At 40.6% G+C, this 14,208-nt stretch overlaps 1 protein-coding gene and 3 non-coding genes across 4 annotated transcripts; all 4 read right to left on the minus strand.

Annotated features, from left to right (window-relative positions):
- Positions 1-1,664: 1,664 nt before the first annotated feature.
- Positions 1,665-1,794, minus strand: trnay-aua (transfer RNA tyrosine (anticodon AUA)). The gene is made up of 2 exons: positions 1,758-1,794; positions 1,665-1,699 (listed from the first exon to the last, which is right to left on the minus strand). It is a non-coding gene; the product is annotated as a tRNA-Tyr (tRNA).
- A 484-nt stretch (positions 1,795-2,278) lies between these two features.
- trnay-aua (transfer RNA tyrosine (anticodon AUA)) lies at positions 2,279-2,408 on the minus strand. The gene is made up of 2 exons: positions 2,372-2,408; positions 2,279-2,313 (listed from the first exon to the last, which is right to left on the minus strand). It is a non-coding gene; the product is annotated as a tRNA-Tyr (tRNA).
- Positions 2,409-3,607: 1,199 nt separating this feature from the next.
- On the minus strand, positions 3,608-3,737 carry trnay-aua (transfer RNA tyrosine (anticodon AUA)). Its single transcript has 2 exons — positions 3,701-3,737; positions 3,608-3,642 (listed from the first exon to the last, which is right to left on the minus strand). It is a non-coding gene; the product is annotated as a tRNA-Tyr (tRNA).
- Positions 3,738-11,258: 7,521 nt separating this feature from the next.
- On the minus strand, positions 11,259-13,342 carry LOC100710187 (putative claudin-24). Its single transcript, XM_005462907.4, has one exon. It carries the CDS (start codon positions 13,101-13,103, stop codon positions 12,438-12,440), a length of 666 nt encoding a protein of 221 aa, XP_005462964.1. The 5' UTR covers positions 13,104-13,342; the 3' UTR covers positions 11,259-12,437.
- Between the last annotated feature and the right edge of the window lie 866 nt (positions 13,343-14,208).

Below are 14,208 nucleotides of genomic sequence, written 5' to 3' on the forward strand. Positions count from 1 at the left end.
TTCTTCAAAGGATGGCAGTTATATCATAAAAGAAAACACAATATGAGACCATATACAGAAATGAAACAGCCTTCATTGTTCATCCGCAAAAAAACCCTTCAACCTTAGTTACATCAAGCTGCTCTTTTATAAGAACCCATTGTTTAGATAAGGAAGTCTTTCATTGTGTCATATATTTTTTCAATTTATCATTAAATCCATCAACCCATGTTTCCTAATTTATTAACTGTTTCTGTAAAAGACCCTCATCCCCCGTGTTATTAGGGATTGAGGCACACATGCCTCACCAAACATCACACACACTCCTTTGTGCCATTTGCTTTCCCTGTCCAGATGTTTGCCATAAAGGACAGTGACTATATTTGTACCTAAGTGAATACCACAAACATAAACTAACTTCAGTCTTAGTGCTTCCCAAAGTCTGGGGTAAAACCCAGAAGTAGCCATGAATTTCCACACAGCCAACATATCAAACACTTCTGAGCTAAATTTACAACTAGAGATGGGTACCGGTATCCGGTGCCACGATGGCACCGGTTCTGACATAAACGGTAGTAACCAGACCGAAAAGCAGCGCACATTTCGGTGCTTTATTTCGGTGCTTTTTTTTCCTGAACCAATTCTAGCCAATCATTTTACGTTTCCGAGGATAGTAGGCGGGGCCAGGTACGTACGTTCTTTTAGAGCAGAGCTACAGATTAAAAACGCCCAAGGCGAAGCGGTCAAAGTCTGGCTGTACTTCACAGCAAAAGATGCAAACTCAGCAGCCTGCAACAAGTGCTTTAAGCTGATACTGTGATACTGTCAAAGGAGGTAACACCTCAAATCCGATGAAACACCTGGCGATGCATAGCGGGGTTTTTTTAAGCCGAGAAATGCGCCGTGTTTGATAGCTTGCTGCGAGACCTCACACCGTGCACATCTACTGCGGGTGTGGTGCCTGTTATCGGACCTGGAGTTAGCAACATCCCCCAAGAACCCGAAGAGTAGAGTCCTGGCCCCTAGCCCTGTCAGCGTAGCAGAAATGATGACGGATGATGATGGCAGCAGCAGCCGTTCTCCTCTGCGTGAGTAGCTTCATGTTGTTCGTGTGTAATTAACGTTGAGTAGGCTAACCACATTATTACATTAATGCATGTAAGGTGAACTAGCAAAATGACCAAAGGAAAATTGGAAAACAGTTAAACATGAGAGGTTTTTGGACAAAGTTTGTGTTTTTTCCATTGTTTAAGCACTGCTTCCAGACAAGAGTGAGACCATATATGCCCTATAGCTGCAGAAAAGGCTAACATTGTTATCTTTTTACAAAAAAAAAACAGCTGAACATGAGAGGTTTTTGGAAAAAAGTGTGTGTTCTTCATTCTTTAAGCACCGGTTTGAGCACCGTTTAAGCACCGGCACCGTTTCAAAAGTACCGGTTTGGCACCGGTATGGAATAAAACCTAAACGATAATCATCCCTACACACGACAATTAGTTACAGCATAGTATTACTGGTATTTTCCTATATTTAGAAGTGATGAGACTTTAATTAATAAATTGAGCACCACACACTATTAGAAGCCTTTGGTTTGAGTCAGATGTGAGCTAAAAACTTGAGTAAGAAAGTAGAATCCAATGCAGATGGACAGTCCTCTATGGAAAGAGAGGATTTCACTAACATCTTCCTTCAAGCTGGAGTTGAACCAGCAACTAAGGATAGCCACGGATACGTCGTCAACCTAATCCACTACCTAAGGTTATGACGCAGTATCCATGTTATGGTCCTCTGCTCTACCAACTGAGCTATTGAAGGAAGACAGGAACAGCCCTTTAATGACTGATGATATCCATATCTGTATGACGTGGCATCCACTCTACAGTCCTCTGCTCTACGAGCTGAGCTATTGAAGGAAGGCGCACACACACACAGAGCTCATTAGGACGGCCTATTTTATCCACAAAACACTGGTCATCAAACAGGTTGCTTGAAAAAAAAATCAGTCTTTTTATTACAAGTTCAGAAGATTATACTTCAGTTATGTATTTATTTACACTATAGTTATATATATACATATATAGATATATATTGCAACTACACACGACAATTAGTTACAGCATAGTATTACTGGTATTTTCCTATATTTAGAAGTGGTGAGACTTTAATTAATAAATTGAGCACCACACACTATTAGAAGCCTTTGGTTTGAGTCAGATATGAGCTAAAAACTTGAGTAAGAAAGTAGAATCCAATGCAGATGGACAGTCCTCTATGGAAAGAGAGGATTTCACTAACATCTTCCTTCAAGCTGGAGTTGAACCAGCGACTAAGGATAGCCACGGATACGTCGTCAACCTAATCCACTACCTAAGGTTATGACGCAGTATCCATGTTATGGTCCTCTGCTCTACCAACTGAGCTATCGAAGGAAGACAGGAACAGCCCTTTAATGACTGATGATATCCACATCTGTATGAAGTGGCATCCACTCTACAGTCCTCTGCTCTACGAGCTGAGCTATTGAAGGAAGCCGCACACACACAGCTCATTAGGACGGCCTATTTTATCCACAAACACTGGTTATCAAACAAGTCGCTTAAAGATAATTTATTCTTTTTATTACAAGTTCAGGAGATTATACTTTAGTTATTTATTTATTTACACTATTTATTACAGTTACATATATATATTTGTTGCAACAACACACGACAGTTAGTTACAGCATAGATTAAAAGTAGTATTACTGGTTTTTTCCTATATTTCAGCCTCTAATTAATATACTGAGCACCACACACTATTAAAAGTCTCTGGTTTGAGTCAGATATAAGCTTAAAACTCAAGTAAGAAAGTTACTTAGAAAGTAAAATCCAATGTAGATGGATATATATCAGAACCACTTTAGGAAATTATCTTATTCTTAGAGCCAGATTTGGACCAGCAACCTAAGGATGCCAGTATCCGTTTCCACGTTACCAACTGAGCTACTGAAAGAACCCACACCTAACAGACCAACTGGACCAGTTCAACTACAACAACAAGGTATGCCATAACAATCACAGGAGAAATGCTCATGGATCCATTCTACCGGCTGAACCATCAAAAGTTATGACCAACATTCATAATTGACTACAAAGTCAGAAGACAACATATGTGTTAATTATATGTTTTAACTACACATAACAAGTAGTTAATGAGTATAAACTATGGGCTCAATGCAGCATACAGTATGTTGACTAGTTAAGCAGCACCAAACAGTTATTCCAGTGGAGTTTTGCTTATGTAATGGGATTCAAGGGGTGCAAATACATACTGTTAAATAAATATTTAACATCACAGAGTGAAATATGGAGTTAGCATACATATAAACATCTATGTAGATCTCCATCAGTTAAATAAACAGCCAGATTTAAACCAGTGACGCAAGGTTTCCCATGTTACCCTCTACAGTCCGGCGCTTTACCAAGTGAGCTATCGAAGGAAGACAGCCTGGAGCAGTTCCACTAGAGCAACATCTTTACATGATTATATGATCAGCACAATTCTCTAAAAAGGGCAGTAGTTAAAAGAGCTCTATTAAGCAGAAAATGAACTGATCAGCACTCCGACAAAGAGGATTTCACTAACGCCTCCCTTCAAGCTGGAGTTGAACCAGCGACTAAGGATAGCCACGGATACGTCGTCAACCTAATCCACTACCTAAGGTTATGACGTGGTATCCATGTTATGGTCCTCTGCTCTACCAACTGAGCTATTGAAGGAAGACAGGAACAGCCCTTTAATGACTGATGATATCCACATCTGTATGAAGTGGCATCCACTCTACAGTCCTCTGCTCTACGAGCTGAGCTATTGAAGGAAGGCGCACACACACACAGAGCTCATTAGGACGGCCTATTTTATCCACAAAAACACTGGTCATCAAACAGGTTGCTTGAAAAAAAAAATCAGTCTTTTTATTACAAGTTCAGAAGATTATACTTCAGTTATGTATTTATTTACACTATAGTTATATATATACATATATATGTATATATAGAGAGATATATATTGCAACTAGAGCAGGGCGATATGACCAAAAATATTTATCACGATATACATTTGAAAATTTGCGATAACGATATAACTGACGATATAATTGATACTAGACAAAATACTTTACAACTCCACAACTTTATTAGTGCAAAAAACCTCATCAATGTATTTTCACTTAAACAAGCAGCTATTTTTTATGTGCATTAAAGTTATATAAAAATTTAACAGTGCAAATGCAAATTCCTTGCTGACAGTTTAACCAAAAGGCATTTCCAGTGGAAATTGGCCGACACATCCTCAGCATAACCATGTATAATATCCACAAAACTTAAAAAGAGGTTATACACACACAATACGGTAATATTATGTTGAAGCACAGTACGTATCACTCCGCGAGGCTCCTGCCTACGATAGCCGTAATGCTCTGACAATCCATCAAGCGGTGCAGCTTCGTAGCTTAGCAAAGTCGTACTGAACCATCGGACAGATTTTTGAGCGCCGTGTACCACATAAAATCGTTTCGAGGTCAGTAAACACAACCAGAATTCATACATAAGGCACACGGGATTATAAGGGGCACTGTCAATTTTCAGAAAAATCAAAGGATTGATTTTAAGTGTGCCGTATTTTCCAAACAACACGGTAATAACGACGGCCTGCTAGCATGCTCTACCAAAAACAGTGCTTTGTTGTGTATCTGACGGACGAAAGCTAAACCAGTTCCACACCACTGAAGTTGCAGCATTTTTACAAACCAGTTCTGGTTCATCCGTTTCATTTAACGATCCACTTTCGCTCTTCTCATTCTGCGTCGCCGCCATGTGCATATGTAAACAAAGGCACTGCGCATGCGCGTTTTACCCATATTCTATCGCGATATTTCATTTTCCTATCGTTGCCCAAAATTACACCGGTATTACCGTGAACGGTATGATATAGCCCAGCCCTAATTGCAACTACAGACGACTAGAGATGGGTACCGGTGCGTTCTGACATAAACGGTAGTAACCAGACCGAAAAGCAGCGCACATTTCGGTGCTTTATTTCGGTGCTTTTTTTTCCTGAGCCAATTCTAGCCAATCATTTTACATTTCCGAGGATAGTAGGCAGGGCCAGGTACGTACGTTCTTTTAGAGCAGAGCTACAGATTAAAAACGCCCAAGGCGAAGCAGTCAAAAGTCTGGCTGTACTTCACAGCAAAAGATGCAAACTCAGCAGCCTGCAACAAGTGCTTTAAGCTGATACTGTGATACTGTCAAAGGAAGTAACACCTCAAATCCGATGAAACACCTGGCGACGCATAGCGGGGTTTTTTTAAGCCGAGAAATGCGCCGTGTTTGATAGCTTGCTGCGAGACCTCACACCGTGCACATCTACTGCGGGCGTGGTGCCTGTTATCGGACCCAGAGTTAGCAACATCCCCCAAGAACCCGAAGAGTAGAGTCCTGGCCCCTAGCCCTGCCAGCGTAGCAGAAATGATGACGGATGATGATGGCAGCAGCAGCCGTTCTTCTCTGCGTGAGTAGCTTCATGTTGTTCGTGTGTAATTAACGTTGAGTACGCTAACCACATTATTACATTAATGCATGTAAGGTGAACTAGCAAACACCGTTGTAGTTACATGCGGCTGTCTTCTTGTTTGATGGCAGATACTCCCTTCACCCTGGCCAAAAAGGCTAAAATGACCAAAGAAAAAGTGGGAAACAGTTAAACATGAGAGGTTTTTGGACAAAGTTTATGTTTTTTCCATTGTTTAAGCACTGCTTCCAGCCAAGAGTGAGACCATATATGCCCTATAGCTGCAGAAAAGGCTAACATTGTTATCTTGTTACAAAAAAAAACCAGCTGAACATGAGAGGTTTTTGGACAAAGTGTGTGTTCTTCATTCTTTAAGCACCGGTTTGAGCACCGTTTAAGCACCGGCACCGTTTCAAAAGTACCGGTTTGGCACCGGTATGGGATAAAACCTAAACGATACCCATCCCTATTTACAACAGAGAGATCGATCTTTCCTCTCTATCTATGCAGTGTACTGTACTCTTTACTATTGTAGGGCAATCGACCCATTTAAACAGTGTAAACCCTCTCAAAGGCATTTACAGTTATCTTTACTGTCCCTACATCAGTGATTGGGGAAACCAAAACAACCACAGAAGAACAACCTCCTTCTTTAGGTGCTTCCAGCATGTTTGAGGCCTATCATGCCTCAATGAAATGTGATGAACCCAAAATCCTACTTTAGGGTGTCAAACAATGTGTCAAAGTTGAGTACACATGTCAAAGAACTCACAACTGTTGTTACTATGTTTACTCAGACAATGAGGACCTAATGCACTTACGCATCAGGAACTGACATGCTAGAAAATCAGTCTAGCTACCCTACAAAATATACACAAATAATTATTAGTTAGGTTGCTGTAAAACTTGCATGCTATAACTACTCCAGTCACTTCTACTCAGGCTCAGGACTCTAACAGAGTTTGTGATGTTCAGAGAGTCATGTAAATGCATATCATTTATAAGATGATTAGAAACGTCACACCAATGACCACCTTAACTCAAAAACACACGGAACTATTTCAGGCACAACTGCCTGATGTTTTTTTTAATAAGGTGTCATCTGCATTCATTCGCTGATCCCTCTTGGGTGACACAGAGTCTCACTCTGCAGTCGCTGAGTTGGAGCTTGGCACACCGTTGTTGGAGGAGGGCACTCTTTTCACCCCTCACCCTCCTGTTCCAACGCATCTTTATGGTTATTGCTGTGGTTCTGGAATCTTCTCATGATGACTAGTAGGGCCCCAAACCGCACAGAAGTGGTTGACCTCAACCACTGCCTGGGCTGTCAGCTAAGCCATGAATGTTTCCTACTTCTCGCTGGGTCTCTGAAGACTTCTGATCAGCACCCAGTCTCAATCTCAGTCTGGAGATTCCACCCTTGGGATGATTTCTTCCAGCAATACTCTGGCCAGTGCACCTGTATCTCCTTACTAGAAGGAAAAACTTCTAACCATTTGGAAGACATGTCAACCATCATCAAACCACATCTGTCATCTTTCCACTCCTTTAGAAGCAGAGAAACACACATAGATACATCCACCCTGTCGTCATGTGGAGGTGCATCCTCACTACTTTTAGCATTTATCACCCCTCAGTTAAATCTATGGTCTGGAGCACATCAGGATCATTTAGGATCATCAGGGGGTCCTTTGTCCCTCTTTGGGGGGATACTCCCACTGGGTTTAAATCTGGGACTCTCCACCATTTGACCTTAGAACTGAAGAAGCTTCTTGGATGAGAGGTGAAATGTCTTCAAGCAACTTAAAGAAGTCCAGACGCTTTTCTTTCCAAGCTCCTTAGACTATGATGACCTGGATGACTGAGAACCTTCACAGACAGCACAGGCTGTTGTTGATTCTGGCAGTCTAAAGAGTCATGTGTACCTGGGTGTGTGTTGGCAGTGTCAACAGGTGCTAGTCATTCATTATGTGATGGATTTTGTGAGTGTGGTCGTCTACACTCCTCAGGTTTGTTTTCGGGGCACTCTCTGGCGAAGTTTTCTGCCAACTTCTAACATTTGACATTTTCCAACAATACAGTGTGTTACTATAACCAACAAGCAGCCAGTAAAAACAGTTTCTTTCACACAAAATCAGTAAAACAGAAAAGTAGCAGCTAAAGGGTTAAGTCTGCAAGGCCCGCCCACACTCATGTAAACCTAAAGTCTCCCCTCCTCTGGTCTCCGTCATCCTTCTGCTCCTGCAAAAACAAGCAAACAACCAAACAAACAACAACAAAAAAACACACATGCATCCACCCTTTTTTCACTGTTTGGGGTGGATTAGGCATTAGAAAGGACTAATCCTAAAATAGTTACCGTCTTCTCAATTTCAAGTCAGTCACACTTAGTCCACATCATCAGTCCAGCCACAGTCCAGTCACATGCATTCATACCAGTCATTGCTGATAGTGGAAAACCACGCACGAATGTAAGTATCCACTGGCAGCAATATTACAAAAATAAGAACAATTCTTATTGCTTTTGAAATGGATTTAATCGCTACAATCCTTTTAAACACAGGACTTACCATCTAATATGGTCAGCGTCCTAGGTAGGTGAATTTCCTCAGAAGCCCATTGTGATCTAGAGAAGCTCACCTTATATTTGCTCAGAATTAAAGTATTTTATAGCGCTTTTACTCCCAATCTTGCAGGCCTGCTTTTAAATAATCAACACACAAAATATCACCCCCAGAGGGTTGATACCTGCCAGGTTTTTTCCTAAGTGCACTGTTACAAAAAAACATATTAGGCCCGGTTCTGGACATGTCTAAGTGTAAAAATAACCCCCCAAAACCCCAGTCTTTCTCTTAGAAAAAGAAAACAACCCAAACCTAACTGGCAAAATCAGCCTGGTACTAAAACAAAACCCCAAAATCTGCCAGAAAAATCACAGGAAAAATGTCTTGCTTTCAGGTGAAACAACATGCTGTAGGGGTTAGAACCTGCCATGCAGTGCTGCAGTCACTGATTCTGGCTTTAATTAATAACTGATGCTTACATGGTCTGAAATCAGACTTAAGAGTCACTACCTTTGTTCATTTCCCCCACATAATATTTACTCATTGCCCACAAATGCTCACACAATTCTGGAAAGTCTGGGGCCAACCAACATAGTTCCACCTGAAAAATACACAGAGAAATTTTGCCCCCTTTTTTTATTAGCCGCTGCACAGTTCACACAACACTAATGTTCACCATTAAAAGCTTCCTAAACACAGAATGTGAATTTCTGTGCTTTTTTTTAACTTAGTTTTCAACAGACCCAATCATTTTGTTTAACTTTTCTTTTTTTTTCCAACATAAAACATGTGACATGTTGTCATGTATGTCACAAAACAAGTTTGTTCTCATGTAATCAGAGTGTATATCTGAATGCAAGCTTCACCCATACATCAGAAACAGGAAACTAATTTCAACCCTCTGCTAAATCTTATTCACTTGTTTTATAATCCAGTCACCCTTCCCTTCTAGTAACAATCAACTAATTTGCATATCAGCTCTTAACCCACCAAGTTGACAGGACAACAGAACTGCACGTTCAAAATATTATCACAAAACAGAATTTCCTTCAAACAGTAAATTACTTGTGCTGCACCAATCAAGCAGAAAGCATTTCACAATTTACTATATTAACAACTAAATTTATTGTCTCAGCACTGGTTGGTCAAACCAGAATCTCTCTTTTTTTTTTCCCCCTTCACAAGAGTTAAACTCTTGTCCTGCAACCTGGAGAGTTAATTGTCAGCGTTTGATAACAAGTGTCTGTTAAATTTACACAATTTTAACACTGATGAGAGATAACAAGCTGATCTTCATTGCATGTGTGTGTGTGTGTGTTAGTAGGCAGGTTTAATGGATGTGTGTGCAGTGGAGCTGCAGATTCAGCAGGGCATGTCCTTAAAGCTGCCTTTTCTTCACATTTCTCTGTTTATGTGTGTTTGTGTGTGTTATTTTTACCTTTGTTGCAATTTTACGGACTCTTTATCAACCTCCACAAGACAGTCAGCCACAGTTTTCCAACCCAATTTTCATCTGTTCTCACATTAACAACAACAGCCTTCATTTTTCCTCCATGCTCTCTTCTCCCCACTTCTCACAGCTTCTGTCTCTCTCCCACATCTGCAACAGTTCACAGTTGTGGTGTGTCAGGGGCCCAGTGTGCCGTTCTTCTTCAGCTTTGCCTTTTGTCTTTCACTCTTTTCAGTCCCTTTGCCATTTCAACTCTGAGTATGGCAAATGTGAAATTCACAGTTTTCTCAAGTCCATTCACACACAGTGATGTCGCTGGTGAACCTCTCAGCTTGTGATCAGGAGCGCATGCTTCCATATTTGTACATGCTGCTCAACCCTTTAAGGTTTAAGGTTTAGGGTGTTGCTGTGTGTTCACATTGTCGACTCTTGAAGTGGACGCTGTTGCTCTCGAACTGCATTTTGTCTTCATGGAGTGATTGATTGTCCTCGAAGCTTGTTCTTCAGGTTAAGATGTACATGGAGTGAAGCTGTGTAAATTCAGCCAAAACACGGGCTGGATGTGGTTCCAATTAAGTTAAGCTATCATTTTGCTCCGGCCACTGTGCTTGTGGAGGACGTTGATCCAGTTCCGTAGCCACCTGTACTAACACACTAAAACATTTATTTAATATCATTTTCATCACTACTCACTAACACTTTCATTCTCCAATTCAGTAAAAACACCACTTTTCCACATTTAACACACCTCTTCTCATCATTCATCCCACACACATCAGCCTCTTTTCTTTGTTGACATCTTTCTTTCTCTTACACAACACATACTTCACCCATTTGGAGTTTTCACCCAGACGACCTCCAGGGACACAACCTCCCCACGGCTCCTGTAGCCGCTTTGCTGAGCTCAGCACCCATTGCAGGCGGGCATCCCCTTTGCAGCCTTTGCTTCGGTACAAAGTGCTAAAAACCATAAACCCAAGGACTAAAGAGTCCTTCCCAAGGACAGAAGAGTCCTTCCCACGACAGGCATCGTATTTTGAGGTTTTCCCTCTCTGTGGCCTGCTTGAAAACTCCCCCCAAATCAAAAACAGCTCACCATTGCAGATTCTTTTTCTCACTTCTTTCCTCGTAGTTCGCTAATTTCCTGCATGTGTGAGTCACTGAAGGCCTCTCACGGTTCCCCCTTTTTTGAAAACAAAAGAACGGTGGGACCGGGAGAAGAAATCTGCCACCACAAAATCAAAAGTTGACTAATGTTTTACATTTGTTTTGTTGGATTTAATTCTTTCTTCCTAAATTGATTTATATCTTTTTTAACTTCAGTTCTTATTTTTAAAATGTTTTCATTTGTATCTCTTTTTTAAAGTCTCTTTTTTGAAAATATTTCTTTATTTTTTTATATATTTTTTGCAATTTCTGTAATAATCTTAATAATTTAATTACTTAATCATTTAGTTCCCTGTTCTATTTTAAATTAATCACCATTACAATTTACTTCATAATTGTCATTTATTTTAAAAATCAGATTTTTTAAATGTTTTTTTTTTTGTCTTTAAATATAAAACTCAGTTGTGTTGATTTATGACTGTATTTATATGATAACCTGCCTGAGGTTGTCCTAGTTTGTCTGTATATCTGTAATACTCTGAAGGTTTTAGTGAGTCTGTTTACTCTCTCACATTTTAAATGTCCACAAAAAACGTCTTTTACACACATTAAATGAAACTTTGAGTATTTATTCATTATTTGCAGTCATCTGCTGCTCACATTCATACATTCAATCCTTTTTACAAATCATTCATCTGATTGAACAAAACTGATTACAAACAAGTTGAGCAGTTTCATAACTCACACAGACCTTCATGTTTAAAGATAAAAGATATATTTTTATATTCTATAATCAATAAATCTCTTTTCTGCTTCAGTCTGCTTTAACCACAAAAACAACAGTTTGTCTTCCCTTGTCTCCAAATAAAAACAATAAAAGAGATGAAATCCAGTCTTAAGACTAACAATAAAAACTACATAAAGTGTTTAAATGAAACGAATAAAGCAGGAAACCGCAGCAGCTTTCATCTCTTTGGCTCCAGGAAAACTAAAGCAAACATCTCAACGATTGAAACAAAGATAAGTCACCGCAGGGAATAAAACGCTCGACAGATCCTGAAGGTCTGGGTGTGTTGCTCAAATATTCTTCACTGGGTTTTTTTTTCTGCTGCTCATAAACATCCGAAATCAGAACTATAAACTGCCATCTCTCATCATTTTACGGTGATTGCATGCAGTCCAATTAACAGCAGGACAAAATAATCTGATTTATTTTCTCTCTGATTCTTTAGTTTAAACCACCAAAGCAGTTAACAAGCAAGAACATCTTTGTCCTACATGTTATTTTTAGATGTTAAATTTAAATAAATACATAAACTCTGATTTAGTCTGAAGCTTTATTTTAGAGAAATTTCATCCCTCCTAACAGATTAAGAAGGAAATTTAAATCTGTTTGTGATCAAGAACATTTTAAACTTATATCTTTCAAACCCTCTGAAACCATCTAAATTCTATAGAGAAATCATCTGTTTTACTGCAGGTTTGGACTGAACCTCCTGATCTGGTCTCACTTTGTCAAATTAGAGGAGCAACCTCACACCTCCCTGTTGTTCTATTCAGATCTAGTTGTGACAGTTGCTTGGGTAAAGTCTAGTTTTAAGAAAATTTTTAACCTCTTCTTTGGATACAACCTCAAAACCAGGAATGTAACATCCCTTCTGGAAAGTCACTGAAATACTCCAATCTGATCTCAAGAGTCACAAATTTGAAGTGTGGTAGTCCAACGTTTAGTTTTAGATGCAGAAAAAGTTAAAGGAGACTTGTAGCAGCCTTTTTATGAGGTGGTCTCAGACATACTCAGACTTGATTCTCATGGAGTCAGGTTCTAGCTTCGTCAGGACTGGAGGGACATCAACTGGTCTGTTACTGTTTAGCTTCTGCACATAAAAACAGGAAATTAGCAGCAAAATTCCTGCAGCTAGATAAAGGACGCCGGCCGTCCAACCACAGAACAGAGCATCCCCAAATTCCCATCGTGGGACCATGTCAGGCACTGACTCATCGAAGAACTGTTCGACCGTCACATGGGCGATGTAGGAAACTGGGATGAGGTCCAGGATCCCCGCCACCAGGCACAATGCCCCACTGGTTGCCTTCAGGGCCTTCTTACAGCTCACGTCCTCCAACTGTTGCCGGCAGCCGTTGACAAGGTGGAGGCCGGGTATGGCAAGCAAAATCCCCAGCATTCCTACCCCTAGCGCTGTGCACATGAGGATCCGGGCTAGCTTGATCTCTGGTCGCAGCCCCAGCAGACTGTCATAGGGCCTACACTCCAGTGTTCCCTGCTGATTGAGCACGCAGGTCTCCCAGAGGCCCACCCCAAGAGTCTCTGTGACCAGCAAGTTGGACAGTGTGAGCCATGAGGACATCAGGGTGGTGGCCAGAGAGCAGAGCCAGGCCCCCGCTGAGATCAGAACCCCCACCAGCTCCAGAACACTGATGATAAGGTCCATGATGGTGATGCTGTGGCTTCAGAGAGTGCTGGTCTTTACCTTGCTGCTGTCAGGAGGTGGGCCAGCTCGCACATCACTGTTCCCAGAGAGAGACACTGCATTCAGGCCCAGTCAGGAGGGTTATCACCCCCCTCTCAAGGCAGAGGCAGAATGTGATTGGCTGACTGGAAACAACAGCATCGCTGTGAGGTCGCCTGTAGACAGGATGTTATCGATGCCCACATCTCAGACTGAAAGGCGTTTGAAGTCAGCAACGTCACTTGTTCTGCCTCCCTGCTGCCTTCCTCCTTCCTCTCTATTTTACACAGCGTCTGTTTGGTCTTCATTCAGCTGATTGAGATATATCAGAAGGAAACATGCACACACTCCTCTCCACCATTACAGAAACCTGAGTGAGTGAGTGTGTAATGCAGCAACCCGTTCTCACTCCCGACGCGTAAAATACAGACGATTTGTCACATCCCTAAACTTCTCATGCTGACGCAAAAGGTACCCTTCCACGTTTTTATGAAACACTGTGGGTTGTCAATTCATTCCAATATGCAGAAGTTCATTGAGAATTTTAACATTTCTAGGCAGGTTACTTCCCCTAGATTCACAACAGCAGTTTGAGAGCTTAATGTCAAAATGTTTGATTGGTTAATGATTTTTTTTAAAATTTCTGACTTAACATTTAAACCTTTAAATAATCTGAGTCTCTGTAATTCAGAAGATAATTCAGAAAACACTCAGTTTTACTATAACTTTTTATTCTTAAAGTGTGTCGTTAACCAAACTCCATGAAGGTCAAATAGAAGATCTACAACTGTCATTCAGAACCCTACAGTCAGCAGTTTTATTCAGATTTGCTGCACTGCTCAGTTTATTTTTAAAAGCAAAGACCTCGCATGTAGTCATGCTGCAGTACAGCTATAGAAACATTTCTCCATATTTCCTCCTGAAATACTTTCAACCTATAGATAATCTGCAGGCTTTTGGAGTTTCTGTTCACCAACACAAAGCAAGAAACTCTGAAGTATTTTGTGTTGAAAAACCAATTTATTCACATTCACTGTAGGAAACAAAACTTGCAAGAACTGTGTTTTTAATAATGGAGTTCTATGAG

The sequence above is a fragment of the Oreochromis niloticus genome, linkage group LG23 (genome assembly GCF_001858045.2).
Source record: "Oreochromis niloticus isolate F11D_XX linkage group LG23, O_niloticus_UMD_NMBU, whole genome shotgun sequence".
Lineage (NCBI taxonomy): Eukaryota > Metazoa > Chordata > Actinopteri > Cichliformes > Cichlidae > Oreochromis > Oreochromis niloticus.